The sequence below is a fragment of the Mauremys mutica genome, chromosome 1 (genome assembly GCF_020497125.1).
Source record: "Mauremys mutica isolate MM-2020 ecotype Southern chromosome 1, ASM2049712v1, whole genome shotgun sequence".
NCBI classification, from domain to species: Eukaryota; Metazoa; Chordata; order Testudines; family Geoemydidae; genus Mauremys; species Mauremys mutica.
Genome location: NC_059072.1, coordinates 30,797,190 through 30,818,048, shown reverse-complemented (window position 1 = coordinate 30,818,048; position 20,859 = coordinate 30,797,190). Strand labels below are relative to the sequence as shown.

Here is a 20,859-nt window from a genome sequence, read left to right as displayed (position 1 = left end):
CATTTTCTTCATGCCATAATCTCCTATTACTATTCTGTATTTTCAGTAATTTACCTCCTCCCAGATATACGTTTTTCAGCATTAATGTGAGAAAATGGCTCTCAATCCCTTTCCCATGGATCAAATGTTAACCATATTAAAAAAATACCTTAGTTTTTTTCATCTCAGTCACATCCTGCTGCAGTTTCTTCAGCTGCTTTTCATATTGAGACTGATTTTTAAGCAATCGTGCATGTTCTTTCTGAGCAGTTTGCAGTCTTTGCAGTTCTTTATTCATGGTCTGGAGCTTTTTCTCATATTCTGACTTTATTTTTTTTGCTTTTTCTTCTGAACAAGACTCCACGGAACCTAAATAACAAAGGAGAATTCTTATCTGCTAATTTGTTGAGAATATCTTCACTTTGTCAGTACTGAGTTACCTCTGCAGTCAGCCGCTTACTGGCAGTAGCCTCCAATCGGCTTTAAACTATTTAATTTCCCATTCTGCTTCTATCTTCCACATTGCTGTGAAGTCTCTACCAGAATTGATGACTGCTATAGCTTTGGGTAATGTATCAAGTAGTAAGACAATCAGCTTTATATCCTTAATTGGTTTCTAATTTTAATATATCCTCTGGTTTCCTTGCACTGAAGGCACATGCACCGAATTAAAATCAAAACCAGAAGAATTCCCTTCTGCTTTACTGAACACATTGTCTACACTGGACACAGGAGTTGTAGACTCTAAGCGCTCTATTCTCACTTCTCTCTCCCCCCCCAACACTACAGTTTACCCAAGCAAATCTGAACAGGAAACTAATGGTGGACACCAACTCTGACCTTCTCTGGCCAATGTACAGAGCAACACTGACAGAATCTTAAAGGACTCAACTCGAAAAGATTGGTGCTCTTAATAGGTCTGTGTGTCTGTGGGAGTGTAAATTAAAATGTTTCCTTTCCTTCAAGTTCCAGGACCCACAAGCTATATTGGATCCTCTTAAGTCATCAAAAACCACTGACGGCTGCTGCTGGTAGCGACGTGGTCAGGAAAAGTGCCCATCATTTCTGGCCTGGTACACCCCATGAATTTCTCTTTCTCCATATAACAGCTGAATAACTTGTACATGGAAAGTCTCCAGCTTCTTCCAGCAAGAACCTCATAATTAAATTCAAGTCTAACACACAGTAGCAAAGAACAAGTAATGTAATTCAGTGCCTACTGAACCAATGCATCACAATGAGTTCTTGCGTTGATTACTGTGAACATTAGCTTGGGCCCCTAGACAGCACTATTTAAATAGCAGTTGTCCACGTATCTGATACACTCACATACTTGATTTGATTCTGTAGAACAAACTTTTAATTGCAGTTACACATCAGGCTATTTCTCCAGCTTACTGTTTTAGGGACCAGGACTGCAAACGTGATTCAAAGTGTGTCCAGCTTTCTGCTTGGGCTTAAAAATGGTGGGTGTGGTTAAGAGGACACAGGAAGAGTTCCCCTGATGTAAGTTAAGGCCAACATTTTCAAAAATGGCCTATGGTTCTGAGGTGTTTGCAACATGCAACACCTTGGAACCGATTTTCAGAAGTGCCAACCAGTCCTAAGCCCTTCAGAAGCCCGTGGGGGCTGTGACTTCTCGGCATTGCTGAAAATGAATGTGTAAATAAAATCTGAGTAAAGCAGAATAAAATAAACATGACCTGTGTAACAGTTAGAATATTATTTTATATTGTGGGTTATTCAAAATAAAGTGGCAGTTTATCAGCCATTCATCACTTAAATAAGGGCTGTGACACAGAGGCCCATTTGTGGGTCACTATTCTGTGTCAGGAGCACTTGTCAGGCATGACATACTAACATCACATGGTTGTCATAATCTGTATCTAAAAGGTGTCATGTAAGATATCATTGGAACACTAAGAAGTCACTGATCATTAATATTCTTGAATGTATGGGGTGTGTACAAAGAGTTATGGATATGTGCTAGAATTATATTCTTAGTATGTATTTGGCAAGCAATGCATAAGACCAGTCTTCCCTAGACAATGTAATATGTATTTGCTTGGCTCACCAGCTTGGTCATCAGGCAGACACAGTGAAGATGTATTTACACATAAAGTAAACAAAGCCATCAAGCTAACCAGGGGAGGAGGTAATGACTCAACTATCACAAGTGGGGGACGAAGAAGAATGAGGTCTTCACCAGACCACATGGCATCTCTTCCCAGAAGGAGAAAAGGAACTTTATATGAGAATACATTTAAATGGTTTACTGGCTATAAAGGTAATGGGTCTGAACCTCAAATGATAAATAACTGAATCCACTGATTGTACAAAATATTACAGTACTATAAAAGTGTAGCCAGTAAAGTCTTTTCTGAAAGCTAATGAGACACTAGTGATTAATTGTGAAACATATTTATTAACACTAAATGAGAAAATATGGATACTCAGTGGTATTATGCTTTAAAGTCTGAGACCAAACACAGAGAGAAACAGGTTTTCCCCCAGATAGGAGAAAAGGTAGCATTTTGGAATCAAAACAGTGGAAGCCCTATTTACATATGAATCAACAGGGGAAGAGGAAGTCCACAGGAACGGTCATCCTGAGTCTGGGGACAAAACAATGAGTTTGGGAAGATATAAGGAGAAAGAAGAAGCCATCTTGGCATCCCTCACTGGATGGACACAAGGGGCCGGAACTCTTGCAAGTGAAGAAAGATGGGGCCTTCAGCCAAGGGGGTTGAACTGAATATAGGTGAGAAATCTGCTTAGGTAAAGATCTTTCACCGAGGAAGACAAAGGAAACCAGCATCTTGTTCTTATGTGGAAGGTGCTGACTGAGAGAAAGTCAGCTACGGCTGGAAAAAAAAATCTGGTAGGAAATCTACCTTGAACCAAGGCTGTAGCTTGTGGAGTTAAGTCTTGGCCTCTAGAAAGTGTTTTTTACTTTTATGCGCTTGTAACCATTCTGACTTTATCCCTTCAACTTGCACTGACTTAAAAAAACTCTCTCTTTTTGATTAAATAAACTTGTTTTGCTTTTATTCTAAATCAACCCAGTGCTGGGCTTGACTTGAAGTGATTATTAACAACAAGCTGCTGTACTTTTGCCCCTTCAAAGGAGCAACAAACTTTACTTCTCCTCTGGATGTTCTAAGAAGGGGCTGGACATTTCAGTGCAGAGGGTTTTGAGGAAATTCAGGACTGGGGATATATTGGGGTCACTTGGCCAGCAGAAACCAAGGCTGGTAGAGAAAAAAACGTGGCTTGTCCACTGGCTGGGAGCATCCAGACAGGGAGCTACCACAGCAGAGCAGTGTAAGGCACTCAGGGTTACAGGACAAGCAGTGACACCACCTCTCATTAGTCTGGATGACACCCCAAAACATGACAGGGGCATAGAGCACTGATTGCACCACTGAACTGTTCTGTTGTGGTTTTGGTACTTCTCTTACTTAGGGTGACCAAAAGGAAAAGGAACGAGAATCTCATTTGAATACAAGTACTAAACCGTGTGAAAGGAAGTCAGAACTCACAAGAACTTGAAAATACATGTTCACCTATTCCTAGTACCAAACAGTAATAAAGACTTAAAAACTAGTATTGTTAAAACTGAAAAATCAACAAAGATTAGAAAATGAGCCTAGTTAGCAGCTAATTTTCAAATAATTTCTCCTCACAGTTTTCATGCAGTACCAACTTATATGCATAGGGGGAAAGTAACAAATAATTTGTCATGAAGATACTGCAGTAAAATGATTTAAATAAAGTTATATGTCCTACCCAGGTTTTGAAGAACCTGATCTCTTTCAAGTTGAGTGTCTCGAATCTTATGTTGTAGCATCATTAGCTTTTCTTCATATTGCTTTTTCAGAGTCTGCAGTCTTCGTTGGCTGTTCTCTAGTTCATCTATCAGCTTTTGCTTTATGGCAATTTCACAAGTGATATTTGCTAAATCTGCCTGATAATTTTCTAAAAGAAAAAAAGAAAAATTAGATACTAAAAATGGAGGTACTCAGATTCTATGGCAATGAGGGCCATACAAACATATAGACAGATACCTCCTGTAACTTTAGGGTAATCAAAATATAATGGCATAGAAGCATTTTTCAGAAAAGCCAAGGATTTTGAAAAGCCAAATTATTTGGCATAAACTACCAAACACCGGGGCCAACCTGGCAATAAATAGCCATACCCTTCTGAGTTGTACAAATGTCAGATGCCTCAAAAACCCTGTATTGCCTAATATGCTTGTATCATGTAATAATTTTGCGTTGACATGCAAAATCTGTCATGCTCATATGAACACATTCTGGACAGTCACAGCTCATTTGGAGTTTAATGCTTGTGTATCTATAATTTTGTACTGCATATGTGATTGTGCACAGAAGGATTGTGAGTATTTTGTAACTCCGACAGAGGGAAACAGATGCTGGATCTGCACCCGGGTAATCTATTTTTTGAGATCCAGAAAAATACAAAGCAATGCCCTCCCACCCACCACACCAATTTGGTGAAATATGGAATTTAGTAGGATGATGGGAAAATTCATGTATGTCAGATAAGCAGTATTTTTGTTTCACAACTCTTTACCCTCAACTCCTATCTCTGACACCATGTCTCTCCTTGTGCTCAGCTCACACAACCTGCTAAAGTTCCTTCAACGCCAAAGCTGCAGAAATTTCCAACAGCAAGCTCAGGAGAGTGTAGGGAGGAAATCTTGACTGGTCAGTGAATCTTGGGGTGGGGTCCCCCTCACACACCCTCTAACACAGCTGCTGAAAAGGTACGTCCTATCTCCAGAGAGAAGTGAGGAGCTGTCTCAATCAAAGGAAGCGGGTCCCCTATCTCTGACTGCAGTTAGGTTAGGTTTATGGCCCTTTTAAAGTTCTTATCTGACCGTCAGTCAATCATAGAAGAATCAATATACATGGAGTGTTCCCTGGCCTAATTCTCATGAGGCATATTGTTGGGCTGCGCTGAGTCCCAGATTCTGTGCTTATAAAGGGAGCAATCCTGATTTATGTGTAATGCCTACACCAGCTTTTTGTGCCAAGTACTATTTCTATATAGGAAACCTCTGTCTCTTCATAACCAAGTCGGCTTATAAGCTTCATCATTTCACAATTAAACTCTGAAAATAGCTGAATTAACAGGTTCTGGATATCACCTCATCCTCATCCATGGTGTTCTTCAGAATGAAGAAAATTAACGTAGCATTTTAATCTTATTCTGAGGATATTTTTCTAAACAAAAGTTTTAGAGAAATAAATCAAGTATCAGATTGCTTCTACTGGGCTATAGAACAAACCTGGGTAAATTGCACAAGGGCAATTCAGGACTCTTGCAGTAAGATGAGAGGCAATGTAAAGAAACATGTTCTAGGAGCCCACGGAAGGGCACACCATTATAGATAATTCACAGAATACTACTGATAGCGGGCTCAAGAGATGCTGAGCATACTTCCCTTCCTGCCAAAGGGAAAGAACCGCAATTGGAAGTCATCATGGAGAAGGAAAGTGGCAGGACCAGAATGAAACAGTATCATCAATGCCCAAATATGGGGTGCCCAGACAAAGCGGATTTTTTTACAAATTCTGCAAAAATACTAAAGTGATGTCACCTTTTTCATCTAAGTCAGAATCAGATTCATCTGAGCTTTCAACAACTTCCATATCATCATCTTCATCTTCGTCTTCTTCCTCATCCTCATGGTCACTTACTTCTTGAATTTCTTCCTATAAGTAAGTAAGGGGAAAAGTTAGGACAAAAATCTACATTTACCCACCCACCCCCCTTTGACACTTAGATTAACTTGGAAGTACATGGAAGCAGGGTAACAAATCAGACTATGGGCTAGTATATTACCTTTTAAGTACCATATATACTCGTTCATTAGCCCATTCATTTATAAGCCGACTCCCCAAAATGGATAGGTAAAAAACTGTATGACCCTTTCATAAGCTGACCCTATATTTCAGGGGTTGGGAAACTTTGGCTCCCGGCCCGTCAGGGTAAGCCAATGGCAGGTTGGGACATTTTATTTGGAGCATCTGCTGGCATGGAACCCTTCAGCTCCTTGTGGACACAGTTCGCCGTTCCCCGCCAATGGGAACTGCAGGAAGTACATTGGCTGGAAATGGCGAACTGCATCCACAAGGAGCTGAAGGGCTCCATGCCTGCAGACGCTCCAGGTAAACAAAACTACAATGTATTAGATCAGGGATCGGCAACTTTTGGCACACGGCCCACCTGGGTAAGCACCCTGGCGGGCCAGGCCGGTTTGTTTACCTGCCGTGTCTACAGGTTCAGCCGACTGCAGCTCCCATTGGCTGCCATTCGCTGCTCCAGGCCAATGGGAGCGGCGGGAAGCGGCGTGGGCTGAGGGATGTGCTGGCCACTGCTCCCTGCCACCCCCATTGGCCTGAAGTGGCGAACCATGGCCAGTGGGAGCAGCGATCAGCCAAACCTGCAGACAAGGCAGGTAAACAAACTGGCCCGGCCTGCCAGGGTGCTTACCCTATTGGGCCGCGTGCCAAAGGTTGCCAATCCCTATATTAGATATTAAATTCAATGATTCCATAGAGTTTAAAATCATCAAATTTTGGTGTAGACCCGTTCATAAGCTGACCCCCACTCTTTGATGCATCACTTTTTTACCAAAAATATTTGGCTTATGAACAAGTATATACAGTACTTACCGCTTCCAGTTCATGATTCTCTCTCTCTGAAGTGCTTTTTTCATCCCTTTTCTCCTGTTCATTGTCTGGGTTCTCCTCTTTAACATTACTAAAAGAAAGTGCAAATTAAATATTAGCTCATTGATGCTATGATAGTTTTGGTTTTTTTCCTAAACCAATAACCTGCTGTTGGCACTTGTAAAAACATGATACACCAGAGAAAGGAGAAATACAAAATGAAGCTAACCAAGTGAACAAAGCTGAGCACTGGGAAAGCATAACTTCTAGACCTCTACAGTTAACATAATGCCCTATTTTTAATTACCATAATCTTGCTTTGTACAGCAGCATTATTGATCATAAAATAATTGTAGCGTTCACCTTTAGTGTTTTTAATTTTGTAACTAGAAACATAAGCAATAGGAATAAAAATCTCATATACTATAGCAGTACCCACTTTGGATAGAAATCGCAATGTATCCCCTGTAACTTTTACCAAACATCATAGAAGTGTATTTTGTGTGGGATTTAGCATGCAGCAGATTTTGTTACACTGTAGAATCTATCATACTGTTTATCATCTGCAAACTCAGGCGTAAGTCTTGAAAAACAGAATCCTAACTTATTAAACTGTATTGCTTTTTGGAGCTGTTATGTACCTATACATGAAAGCATGCTTAAAGTAGGCACTGATACACCATACAAAAATCATAAGAAACCCTGAATAGGATTTTTTCTGTAGGGCACTGTTTTAAAAAGCAACTTTTTCCAGTTGTCAAGTATGCATTTTAGATTTTTTTCAAAGTACAATTACATGCTTCCAGTGTTTAGAATATTGCTTAATCTTACTTGGATGCCATACATCTGTACTCCCTTTCCTGTCTTAAAAATGTGAACTGTAATGATTGGTGTGTTAAAACTGACTATTATAAGTACAGTGATTTGAAAAGAGAATTATATTCTATTTCATTCTTTTAAATACCAGCTCGTGATGGAAAAAGCAAAATCCACAGTTAAAAGGTGACCTGCAAAAAGTCAAGTACCAAATTCCAGTTACTTCATTGACACACACATAATTCATTTTGTAGCTAACATAAGAGAGTCATTTAGCATATTATAACCTATAACCATCTTTATTTCTCTTCTTTCAGGTTCCACAGCTTCTACAGTCACCTGGGTTAACTGTCTCCTGCCACAATATGATACCCAGCACATAACATGCTGAGATATAACAATTGTTCCATTGCAGGCAGGGCAAATATTTCTTAAATGTTTTCCATGTCCTTTCTTTATATATATTATTCATTTTTGAAGGTGTAATTGCTTGGAAAAAAACATCATATATTAAACATTGAACTTTTCTGACCCTGTACAGGTGAACCTGACTTTCCAACACAGATTTATAAGTACTATATCACAGCACAATACATGCTGGGGCATCATCTCAGATCAGGAGCCAGGCAGCAGTGGCAGGCTGGACATCACAGAATCAGAAATAATTATGTTTTTATGTAAATTTTCTGAATGACATTCAGTCTGGCAACTGTGGATACACAGCACATTCATGAAGTGCCTGGTATTTGGTACATGACTTTTATAAGTCAGCTTTAAAGTGTGCTTCTAACAGTAAGTGTATACATGGCACCATCTTACACAGCAGATCTGCTTCCCGTGTGTATTCAGAGTTATAAATGCTTATTTTACTTTTACTCCTCTTAGCACTACAGAGCTAGCTAGATTCTATTCCAGTCCTTTCATCATCAGTAGAACTATTACAATTGTAGCATCCTTACTGCTGATGATACATGATACCAAAAAGAACCCAGCTTGACTTTCAGATTCTAGGAAGGAGTCTTCAAGGCTGATGGCCTTGAGATTTCAGTCACACACCACTGAAATTAAAGGAAATTTTGCAGTGACTTCATTCAAACATGGATCAAGCCTTATGTGCCATTATGAAAACTATTTTTGGCCTGTTTTAATCTCTCTCCATACATTTCTTATAGGGAAGCATTACTACTCTTCTAACATAGCTGGGATGACCAGATGCCTTTCAGAATTTAAGTACTTCTCAACCTGCCATTATTGAGGACTGTAAGAATGTCTGCTTAACCCTCCAGCTATTCTCAGGGTACATTTACATTGCATGCTCCTTTTGGCGGGGTACAGTGTACGTACTCATGTAGCCCCCCCAGCATGGTTATAAATAAGAGTGTAACTAGGAGGCAAGGCTAAGGAGAGTAAATACATGCCTGGGTAAGGGTATGTATGCAAAGCACATACCCTACATGGATCTCTACTTGCCCAAGTTGTGCCTCCTTGTCTACACTGCCAACTGCTTTTCCCAGTGCCTCGCCCCTGCCAGAGCCTTGCCTCCCTGCAGTGAAAGGCTCTGGCAGCAAGATCTGCTGAAGCCTTTCCCTGCTGTTTGCATCTTTCAGTGACATGTAGCTACAGGGCTGCAAGGTGGATGCAGCTTGCTTTTCACTGCAGTGTGTAGCTATATATACACACTACATACTGCTAAAACTAGTGTGTATTATATACATAGCTTTAAAGGCTAGAAGCATTACTTCCCCAACACTAGGTTAGCCTTGACCTCCAGTTACATATAGTATGTTTCTTCCTGTTTAAACAAAAAAAAAAAGTGTTAACTGAAAAGAAAAAACAGTTTTAAAAAGACCCAATGAACTACTCTATATGTGTCTATGAATTTACTGCTAGAATTGCCTTTCATGTATGGCAACTAAATTAATTTAAATGACAGTTTAATTAAAAACCTGGGAAATATTCCAACCTTCTTTCTTCTTGATTGCTTTCCTCAAGTTTCTGTAGCCTTCAAAAGCAGGAGGTACAGTATTGGAAGACCAAGCCAATGAAGGACAAACCAGACAGTGAAAGCAGAAGTGGTAAGAAGGTAAAAATGATACATGAGCTTATGGATTTTAAAATGAAATTTAAAAAGATACCATCAAAAGATGACAAATAGTAAAAAGGCAATACATTTTGTGCAGTTGGAAAGTAAAGAGAAAACTAAAGAGCTGCTGTACCCTAGGTAGTGTTTCTAGTATCTGAGGTTGACCAGTCCATCATTATAAAGTACTGTAGCAGTCTATACCTCAAGTTACACTAGTGAAGGGTTTTTTGGAAACACAATTGCTTATTTTATTTTGAGAATAATTTCTAATTAGCTTTTTAAAAAGTATGATCTTCAAAGATAAATGTTTCTTCTCTTTTGCTCTTTAAAAGGCCCTTCAAATCAGCATAGGGGGCCGTTAACAAAATATTGTTTTAAAACTTCAAAAAGTACTGCCTTTAAACCATACTAACAAAATATATATCCCCGCTACGTACTAGGACTCAAACAATACACTAATTTTATATTAGAATATGCTACAGGCATCTATATATACACTTCGCATTAAAAGAACAATATGCAGAAAACTTCCACTTCTAAGAGTAAAACTATAAATGATACATTCTGAACATAATCTATGAATACATCTGCAATTTGCAGTTGCGGCGTTTTAAAGGTTTTAAGGCAAAATATTATAGTTTACTTTTCTGGAATTAAAAATGTATCTGCCACTTATTGCGTGTTACAACATCAACAAAAAAGTACAAATCAGAAGCGATGGGATGGGAAAAATACAATATATTTTTTTAAATGACAGATGTATTACAGTAAGGAGATGTGTGAATGACTTCAATAAATGCAGAAGTGTCTTAAATTACTGAAAATATTTTATAATTTTGATCTCACATTCAAATTATGAACTAATTTTGAGTTGGAATTTATTGGAATGACTTCCCATTCTGCACCTTCTAATGTAAAATACTAACCATGTTGATACCTATTTAATTTTATCAATAATCTAATGTGATAAAGGTTAAAGCAAGGACAGTTAGTATATGCATCAAAAAAGTTATGAAGTATGTAAAAATAACTAAAGATTGGAAGACAAAAGGAAAATTTACTCTAGGAACTGAGAGGTTAGGTCACATTGATTGGAAAACACTATACTTAGGGTATGTCTATACTACCCTCCAGATCGGCAGGTAGCGATCGGTTTTTTGAGGATCGATATATCGATCCCTGAACGCGCTCCTGTCGACTCCGGAACTCCACCAGAGTGAGCGGCGGTAGCGGAGTCGACAGGGGGAGCCGCAGCCGTCAATCCCGCGCCGTGAGGACGGGAGGTAAGTTGAAATAAGATACTTCGACTTCAGCTACGCTATTCACGTAGCTGAAGTTGCGTATCTTACATCGACCCCGCCCCCTAGTGTAGACCAGGCCTCAAATGTGTGATAGTTCCACCAGCCATGCTGGCCAGCTGACTTCAAGAAGTTTTATGATAGGTGCTCATCAAGGGCTAAATATTCTAAGCACTGCATACCTGTTGCTCCTTTAAAAACGGGCACTTAGGCATACAAGCAGATTTTCAGGCTACTTTACAGTGATTTAGGAACACCTATTTAAGATGATGCATCACTAGTCACACTGACTTATGTGACTAGAATAGTACTGTATAAAAATTGGTGACACGGGGCACCCCCAGGATTTGTTCAAATGATCCTTATGCCCCTCCTGACTCAGGCAGGAGACTCAGGCAGCGGCTCATTGCAGTCAGTGTGCACGCTCAGACCCTTCACCCAGACCGAGAGCTCCCCCACTGCCCTGGTGGAAACAGGGGGGTGCCAGCAGCACTCACCATAGAGGAGGCAGGGAAGGCATGCAAAAGGAGGAGTGAGGGGCCAGTCCCCCCTCCCTCCAATCATGCTGTGAACAGAGACCCAGTAGCTGCCATCTTCCCTCCTGGCCATGCCCGAGACAGCAGCATGAGTGGCCTCGCCAGCTACACAGGAAGTATTGGTCTGGGGATCCGGCATTTCCACTGAACGGGGGAACTCCTGCCAGAGTCCCAGCTCTGTGAGCTGGGACAGGAGGCCCTGGCACTTCCCTGAGCCCCTAGCTCCTCCATTGGGTGAGGGATCTGGGTGCCCCAGCCCAACACCTCACCGTGAGTGTCAATTCCCCAGCTATGGGGCCGCTCATGCTGCTGTCCCAGGCTTGGCCCAGAGGGGAGGTGGCATCTGCTGGGTCTCCACTCAGAGCCAACGGTACATACTGTGAGTACGGTACGTATGGCTGTGGGTTCCACTGGGTGACGTGGGACAGCACAAATCAAATCTTCAGAACACTATGCACATACAAGGCCTATGATAATCAGGCAACTTTCAAAGAATGACATCCGTAACAAGGTACAGTACAGTTAGAGCAGCTAAATGCCTGAAGGAGACAGGAGTAGAGGAAAGAATCCCCAAACCTCAGGGCAATTTGTCCATTTATAATTCATTAGCTAATCCATTGCCAACTACTGACATTGCAGTGGAACAAATGTAGAGAACCTTCTACCACAAATGCCCTTAAGTAGATGGGAGGAATCCATAGCTAACAAATATCACACCATACCTGTATAATCCCTCAAACTCTAACATTTCTCACCACTCAAGGGGTTTTTCCTGTATGTTTTTAACTATACACACAACAGCAATTTATATAGCTGTATACTTTATATAGATTATTCCAAGGAGTATCAGCCACAAATTATATAGATAGCGATAAAAACCCTACAGGTATTAATAAACCATGATTCCATTCAATAATTTGTTCAAATTGTACACATGCCCCTCCTGACTCAGGGAGGAGACTCAAGTAGCAGCTCATTGTGGTCAGTGTGCACACTCAGACCCTCCAGCCAGTCTAAGAGTGATACAAACCCTACAGGTATTAATAAACCATGATCCTATTCAATAATTGCAAGGATACAAAAGTGAACCCAGATGCAGCATTTTCTGAGCCTCCCAATCTGAGCAGACTACAACAATCATTCTATTGCTTAGGAATTAAACAAGGACATGATTTACATGTTATATAAAAGTGTAAAACACATAGGGGCACATGCCCTGATAACCAGCCTAAGCAGATTTACACCAGCCAAGGATCTGGCTCACAGCATTTGCCAGTTCTGGAGTTTGGTCTCCTGCTGCCACTATGGCCAATACCAGAGACTTCAGAAAAATAAATAAATAAATAAATAAGTACATACCCCTTTGTGTAATTCTGTACATGGGGTAAAGGTTCCTTGAAACCTTCAAGTGACCAGTTCTTTCTACGGGCTTGACCTTGTGAAGTGCTGAGCACTCAGGCTCTAGTTTAGCAAAACACTTACATAGTTCTTTAACTTTAAAACAAGAGTAAATCTCAGCACATATGCTTAAATTTAAACCTACCAAAGTGTTTTGCTGGATTGGGACTACACTGCTCAGCACCTTCCAGGATCCATAAAAAGACATCTGACAAAGAGGTGAGATACAAGTGTGTGTGTCCAAAAAAAAAAAAAAAAAATTTAAAACTTCCCTGCAGACGTAGGCACAAAGGAAACTAGTGACTATGAGAAAGGGTAAATTTCTACAACTAATAGTATTTTTGTCAGTCAACTCTTGTGGTTATGACTTTTTATAGATATGGGACTCAATCCAATAGGCCTTCCTCATACAGAACTACTGACCTCAGTATTTCATATTTGTAGCAGATTTTTTTAAAAGTTGTGAAAATTCTTGATTACTTATTTGTGTAAGTTTCAACAGCCAATAAAAATGACATAATAAATTAAAAGCACAGTAAGATTTCAGAGAAAAGAGAACTATTTGATATTTAGAGGAATCAATGTATCAATGAATGGATCCTTGCTGTCTGAACAGATATCAATGTCTATGCACATTTCAATGGGTTAGAAATTGAATAAAAGAAAATAATGAAGCATGGTGTTGCAGTGATGTAGGAAGTCTTGAATAAAAACAGGGATAGAAAATGAAGACGTACAAGCAAAAGAAACCATTCAAGAACTACTAATGGATTTCCCAATAGCTGTTCAGTACATCTTTTGAAGCAAGCTACTTCCATGTTTCAATAGAGTACACAAAATAGTTATTTTCTCTCACTGAAATATCAGACTTGTGTGAAGACAACAATACACATATAATTTTTTACTACTATAGTTTCAAAATTATTCCAAGTTTCAAATGATAAAAACATGCACTAGGACTGAGGCCCTGATTCTGCAAATATTATGTGCTTAATTTTACAGAAAGGAAGTCAGTGGAAACACACATGCATAATCTTAAGTATGTGCTTAAGTGTTTGCAGTATAAGCAACTTACAGCCCTATCCTGTGCAAGGATCACAATACATTTTTAAGGCTCATTGGTTAAAATACACCCCCTTTGCATAAAAAGGGTTTAAAATATTAAAAATATGGATTTATAATGCTACCTCTTTTTCTTCTTCTTTTCTTTTTTTTTCAGTTTTTCTAAATCTTTCTTAGCTACATCAAGAATTTCCAAAGTCTCTTTTTCTGAAGAAAGCACAGAAGCAGAAAATGCTGAAGGGCCTCCAAAATATGATGGTCTTGTTGAAGCTCTTGACAGACTGCGTCGAAGATTTTCATTAACTGCTTCACTTTCTAATAATTTTGCTCTAACAACAAAAGAAAACAAAACCATTAAAAAAACCACTAAGATATCATGCAGTTAGAAATACTATGGATATATAAAGAGTATACCGGTAGTTTCACAGCACCTGAACCAAACTGTTTTCAAACTTAAAAACAAATTCTAAGCCATTGTAGAACACATATAAAGTATTAAGAAAAATCACACTGACATTTCCAGAGATCATACCATTTCATACCGTGACCCTACCAGCTCACTAATGCTACATGGGAATTGGGCTGGATCACTACTTGCAAGGTAACCTCTAAGGAACTGTGAGGTTAAGTCTAAAGAAAGTTTCCAGTTAAATTCATAATAATCTTTATTTTCCTTTAAAAATACAGGGCATGTACAATAATAATTTTAGATTCTCACAGACTCATAGACTTTAAGGTCAGAAGGGACCATTATGATCATCTAGTCTGACCTCCTGCACAATGCAGGCCACAGAATCTCAGCAACCCACTCCTGTAACAAACCCCTAACCTATGTCTGAGTTATTGAAGTCCTCAAATTGTGGTTTGAAGACCTCAAGCTGCAGAGAATTTTCCAGCAAGTGACCCGTGCCCCATGCTGCAGAGGAAGGCGAAAAACCTCCAGGGCTTCTGCAAATCTGCCCTGGAGGAAAATTCCTTCCCGACCCCAAATATGGCGATCAGTTAAACCCTGAGCATATGGGCAAGACTCACCAGCCAGCACGCAGGAAAGAATTCTCTGTAGTAACTCAGATCCCACCCCATCTAACATCCCATCACAGACCACTGGGCATACTTACCTGCTGCTAATCAAAGATCAATTGCCAAATTAATTGCCAAAATTAGGCTATCCCATCATACCATCCTCTCCATAAACTTATCAAGCTTAGTCTTGAAGCCAGATACGTCTTTTGCCCCCACTACTCCCCTTGGAAGGCTGTTCCAGAACTTCACTCCTCTAATGGTTAGAAACCTTCGTCTAATTTCAAGTCTAAACTTCCTAGTGTCCAGTTTATATCCATTTGTTCTTGTGTCCACATTGGTACTAAGCTTAAATAATTCCTCTCCCTCCCTAATATTTATCCCTCTGATATATTTATAAAGAGCAATCATATCCCCCCCTCAACCTTCTTTTGGTTAGGCTAAACAAGTCAAGCTCTTTCAGTCTCCTTTCATAAGATAGGTTTTCCATTCCTCAGATCATCCTAGTAGCCCTTCTCTGCACCTGTTCCAGTTTGAATTCATCCTTCTTAAACATGGGAGACCAGAACTGCACACAGTATTCCAGATGAGGTCTCACCAGTGCCTTGTATAACGGTATTAACACCTCCTTATCTTTGCTGGAAATACCTTGCCTGATGCATCCTAAAACTGCATTAGCTTTTTTTAACAGCCATATCACATTGGCAGCTCAAAGTCATCCTATGATCAACCAATACTCCGAGGTCCTTCTCCTCCTCTGTTACTTCCAACTGATGTGTCCCCAATTTATAACTAAAATTCTTGTTATTAATCCCTAAATGCATGACCTTGCACTTTTCACTATTACATTCCATCCTATTACTATTACTCCAGTTTACAAGGTCATCCAGATCTTCCTGTATGATATCCCGGTCCTTCTCTGTGTTAGCAATACCTCCCAGCTTTGTGTCATCACACAAGGTGTTTGGTTTTTTTAAAGTATTTTCTCAAATACCATTACTTATACAAAAAGTTACTAGGTTCTGCTAAACCATAAAGCTATTTCCAATGTTCATTTTCAGCCCCGCCAATGATATAGCAAGTAGCAATTCAGAAAGCATCTACATTCTGAAAGGTTTTTCCCGCCCAGAAATGTGACTCAAAACACCACAGCATGTTGTAAAAGTACCTGAGATCTTCAATTTCCTTGATATAGTTATGAATCATGTTGCTGATTTCTTCATTCCCATCTCCTTTGAGAGAGACAGAGAAAGTGATGTAATATAACTTTTCACATTAAATTAGTATGGATGCAGTGGAATAGGGCTATTTGGGTTTCCCACTTTAAATTTTCTCCTCATTTGTGAAAAAATATATATTGTATATCATCCATAACCTGAGAATGCTGCAACCAATTGTGTTTCTTCAAAAGGAAATGAAAAGATCTGGTGAAATGAGGAGCTTAACAGCAATGTACCGTACATCTGTAAGTAATGTGTCACACTGAACACCTACCAGTCTTGCAACTCAAATGACATTCTCTCTGAAGATGTAACATTAAAGTAGCTAGGCATCAAAAATCTTGAGCCATTGAGGTTAAAATGACAACCACTGGGATTTTGGCCTAAAATTTTCCATATAGAGGAACTTACTGTTTCCTGTGTCCTTTAATTGTATTTATTATTTAATTTGGACAGTTTAATTTTCATTCTTTTCTCCACTCCTGCTGATGTTGATATTAATACCAACAGACAACAGATATGCACATTGATTCCCAATAGCTTGGCAAATGTGGACTTTCCCAAGTTGCACAACCCCATTGTTGGGCACAAGGGGGAAAACAGCTTCTAAACCTGCTTCCACCTCCCTCTGCTGGCTGCAATTTTATATCTGGGAAAACTGAAGCTTCTCTAGGTTTTAACATGGAATTGGTCACATACACACCAGTCAGACAAACCATATAATACAGTGATTCATAGGACTGGGTATGCACACAGCCTTTAAAAGATAGCTGTGAGGCCAGTGTAGATGAGACTTTATGGCTGTTTATACTATAAATAAAACTGGCCCCAGCTGGATCACCATTGCCCCCAGAAGTTTCACTGACATGTATTTAGAGGACTTCAGAGGTGTTTTGTAGCAAGGCTAATACCTTGGTTAAGGAATGGCCTAGCTATTTCCTCTCCTCCCCCCAAATTCCCATAATTTTAACACCAGTACAGATGAACCAGCAGGAACCCTCATATAGAAGCGTGTCTGGTACACTGAAAAGCAAGTTTAAGTAGCACAGTGGTAAAATGGGTGCGGTCACAGGAGCTTTATCTACATTAGGCCTTCCACCAGTTCTAACACTGGTTCAGCTGAACTGATAGGATTTTAAAAAAAAATATGATACCACAAGTGTAGGCAGGGTCTTTGACATGTGAGTTTACAATGAGTTACCAGTCTGAAATGTAAGTTTCCTCCTTTGTGTCACAAATTCAACATTATTTAAACTTATAGAAAATAAATAGAAAAAGTTATTAGTTAATGCTGATAATATATCCATCATAAATGTAGTAATGTAGGATATGTACATAGCTCCTCAGATTGCTCTGAAGCAACATGCAAAATGAGCAGTAGATAAAGCAATTTCAATCACTTAGTCTACGATGTGAGGAAATCATGACAACATCCACCCATTCCATATCTAGGCCCCAATCTAAAGCAAAGCAGCTAAGCACACATGCACATCCACTGGAACCATTCACATGTTTAAAGTTACTCACATACTAAAGTGGTCTGGTCAATTGGGGCCTTAAACAACTTTTCTACTACTAAAATTTCTAAGTAATACAATGAAGACTGCTAAGAGGGGACGTTTTCCTGCAGAAATAGGTTTTGCAGTTTCTGCCCTAAGTAACCTGCAAGAACTGAAAAGCAAGAGTTTAGCTGCCTCGTTAATAAATGTCTTAGACAATTTTCAATTTTAAAAAGTACACAATACCTGCTCTTGCAAGGACCTGGTTCGCTTGATCACTCATAAGCTGTGTTATTCTGGCTCTTAGTGCATCAACAGTCTCTTGCATTGCTTTAATTCTTACACGCAGGTTGTTATTCTCTGTTTGCAGCATAGCATTTTCATGAAACATGTCATTGACGCTTTCGATACCGTCTTCATCAATAATTCTTTTGCCCTAGAGAAAACATATTTATTACTAGTTAACACTGATCTGAACCAAACATTCATTCAACTCAGGAAAGGCAGTCCACTTAAAATTCCATACACTTCTAAAGACACTTCAAGGTGGAAGCAATCATTCTTTCAAAGATTACTGTAATATGCATATTTCTCAAAACAGTTATGTGCTGCCATTATTTTAACAGGTTCCTACAAAATTCTCTTAGTCTGTGATATAAGCCACAGGAGCATGTATTGGCATGGGTGAGGGAAATGAGTAATCCATCCCTTTTCTTATTGAGAAAAAAACATTTTCTCATAACCATAACCAAGGAAGGAGACTGCTTGGTAAACAAATTTAATAGTAGTACATCTGCTGGAAATCACAGAATATTAGGGTTGGAAGGGACCTCAGGAGGTCATCTAGTCCAACCCCCTGCTCAAAGCAGAACCAACACCAACTAAATCATCCCAGGCTGGGCTTTGTCAAGCCAGGCCTTAAAAACCTCTAAGGATGGAGATTCCACCACCTCCTTAGGTAACCCATTCCAGTTCTTCACCACCCTCCTAGTGAAATAGTGTTTCCTAATATCCAACCTAGACCTCCCCCACTGCAACTTGAGACCATTGCTTCTTGTTCTGTCACCTGTTACCACTGAGAACAGCCTCGTTCCATCCTCTCTGGAACCCCACTTCAGGTAGTTGAAGGCTGCTATCAAATCCCCCCTCAATCTTCTCTTCTGCAGACTGAATGTACTCCAGTTCCCTAGTCTCCATGCAGACTCCAGTTCCCTCAAAATGATTCTATTTTGTTGTGAAAAAATACTAAGTAGGCATAGTACATTATGAATATTCAACATGTATAACTTACACTGTAGTTTTAAAACCGGAGTCCAGAATTTACTCTGATGTTTCAAGAACTCTGTGTAAAACATTTAACCCATGATCTGGTTTCTTGCCAGTCAAACCAGCACAGGAATCTCTACAACCGAGGCACAAAATTTCCAACCTATATAAATTGTTTTAGCCACGATAGATTTTTAAATCTTTAACCAACACAACAATAACATTCCTAAAAAATGACACTTTTACTCATGTGCCATCCTAAATTGTTGTGTAATCTACCCCCACAGTCTAGTGGTGAATGAAGTGTTTTCTGTATAGGTTATAAGATCACATTCTGCCTTCTGATATGCAACTTCCATTGACATCAACGGTAGTCATGCATTCATATCTGAAGGTAAAATTTGGGATGCCACCATGTGCTATATAAGTTAAAGGTATTATTCTGTTCTTTTATTTTGTGCAGTAGAAATAGCTAATAGAAAAATGAGTTGTAAAATGTAGTGATATACTAAAATGAAAGAAACCCTAATAAAATTTACTTACTGTTTTGTACTCCATAAGTTCCATCTGAAGTCGTGCAATCTCACTGCGTAAACCATTAATTTGTTGACTAGCCCTGTCCTGATTAACCATCACCTTGTTCTTGATGTTTCGTGCCCGATTGGCATACTTTAGTGTGTTCAAAGTTTCCATGAAGTCTCTGTCTGAAGGGCTCACACATGCTATCATGACTGTTTGGCTGTGAGTTACAGACATAGATCAACTTTATAAATCAAAACAAAAACCCTTTTAAATTATGCAAAACAGCCCATGTGCCATGGCATCAAATACATCAACTGAAATAAACATTGATACAAAAGCACTGACTTTAAACTAACTTTAAAAATGTTCAGAATGTGACTTACACCATTCAAAGCATGGAAATTGTGAGTTAATGCTACCATATTGTCCTTAAATCATCTTATGTTAGCATATAAGATGCTAGATCAGGGGTGGGCAAACTTTTTGGCCTGAGGGCCACATCTGTGTATTGGAAATTGTATGGCGGGCCATGAAGGCTCACAAAATTGGGGGTTGGGGTGCAGGAGGGCATGAGGGCTCCGGCTGGGGGTGCAGGCTCTGGGGTGGGGCTAGGTATGAGGAGTTGGGGGTGCAGGAGGGTGCTCCATCTGGGACTGAGGGGTTCAGCGGTCAAGAGGAGAATCAGGGCTGGGGCAGGGGCATGAAAGGGAGCCAAGGGCTCAGGCTCCAGGCAGCGCTTATCTCAAGCAGGTCCCAGAAACAGCGGCATGTCCCCCCTCCGGCTCCTATGAGGAGGCGTGGCCAGGCGGCTCTGCATGCTGCCCTGTCCACAGGCACCACCCCTGCAGCTCCCATTGGCTGCGGTTCACGGCCAATGGGAACTGCAGGGATGGCGCTTGGAGTGGGGGCAGCGTGCGGAGCCTCCTGGTTGCCCCTACGCATAGGAGCCAGAGTGGGGATGTGCCGCTGCTTCCAGGAGCTGTGTGGAGTGTGGCAAGATCCCGATCCCACTTCCCAGCGGGAGCTCGAAAGCCGGATTAAAATGTCTGGAGGACCAGATGTAGGATCTGGCCCTGGAGCCACATCCTACAAGTAAAATAAATGTTAATTATTTAGCATTTAGGTAGTTCTTTATAACTTAAAAGACTTTACAAAGAGAAACTCATTAATTGTCTGTCACGTCATTATTATCCCCATTGTACAGCTTGGGAAAGTAAACTGGAAAAGGTAAATAGCTTGCCCAAGACCTCAATATCAGAGCTCGGACTAGAACTTAGGAATTATTCTTTGGTTCCCTTCAGGCACCAATTCAGCAAAATACTTAAGCATGCGCTTAACTTTAATGATAGTGTGAAGCCGATGACTCAAGCTGCAAGTTAAGCATGCTCAATCAAGCTCAATCATTAACAAGTCACCGGGACCAGATGGCATTCACCCAAGAGTTCTGAAAGAACTC

At 40.0% G+C, this 20,859-nt stretch overlaps 1 protein-coding gene across 8 annotated transcripts in view; it reads right to left on the bottom strand.

Moving 5' to 3' along the window:
- KIF21A (kinesin family member 21A) overlaps positions 1-20,859 on the bottom strand; it is a 154,526-nt gene that overhangs the window by 67,146 nt on the left and 66,521 nt on the right. For 4 of the 8 annotated variants that reach the window (XM_045031605.1, XM_045031623.1, XM_045031627.1 and 1 more), the window contains exons 8-16: positions 19,425-19,620; positions 17,862-18,051; positions 16,065-16,128; positions 14,002-14,205; positions 9,463-9,501; positions 6,687-6,774; positions 5,609-5,723; positions 3,769-3,957; positions 149-348 (exon numbers count right to left, since the gene is read on the bottom strand). In XM_045031605.1, coding sequence (XP_044887540.1) covers positions 149-348; positions 3,769-3,957; positions 5,609-5,723; positions 6,687-6,774; positions 9,463-9,501; positions 14,002-14,205; positions 16,065-16,128; positions 17,862-18,051; positions 19,425-19,620 — 1,285 coding nt within the window. The remainder of the gene's footprint in view (positions 1-148; positions 349-3,768; positions 3,958-5,608; positions 5,724-6,686; positions 6,775-9,462; positions 9,502-14,001; positions 14,206-16,064; positions 16,129-17,861; positions 18,052-19,424; positions 19,621-20,859) is intronic. The other 4 variants (XM_045031624.1, XM_045031637.1, XM_045031625.1 and 1 more) reach the window with 1 other exon arrangement.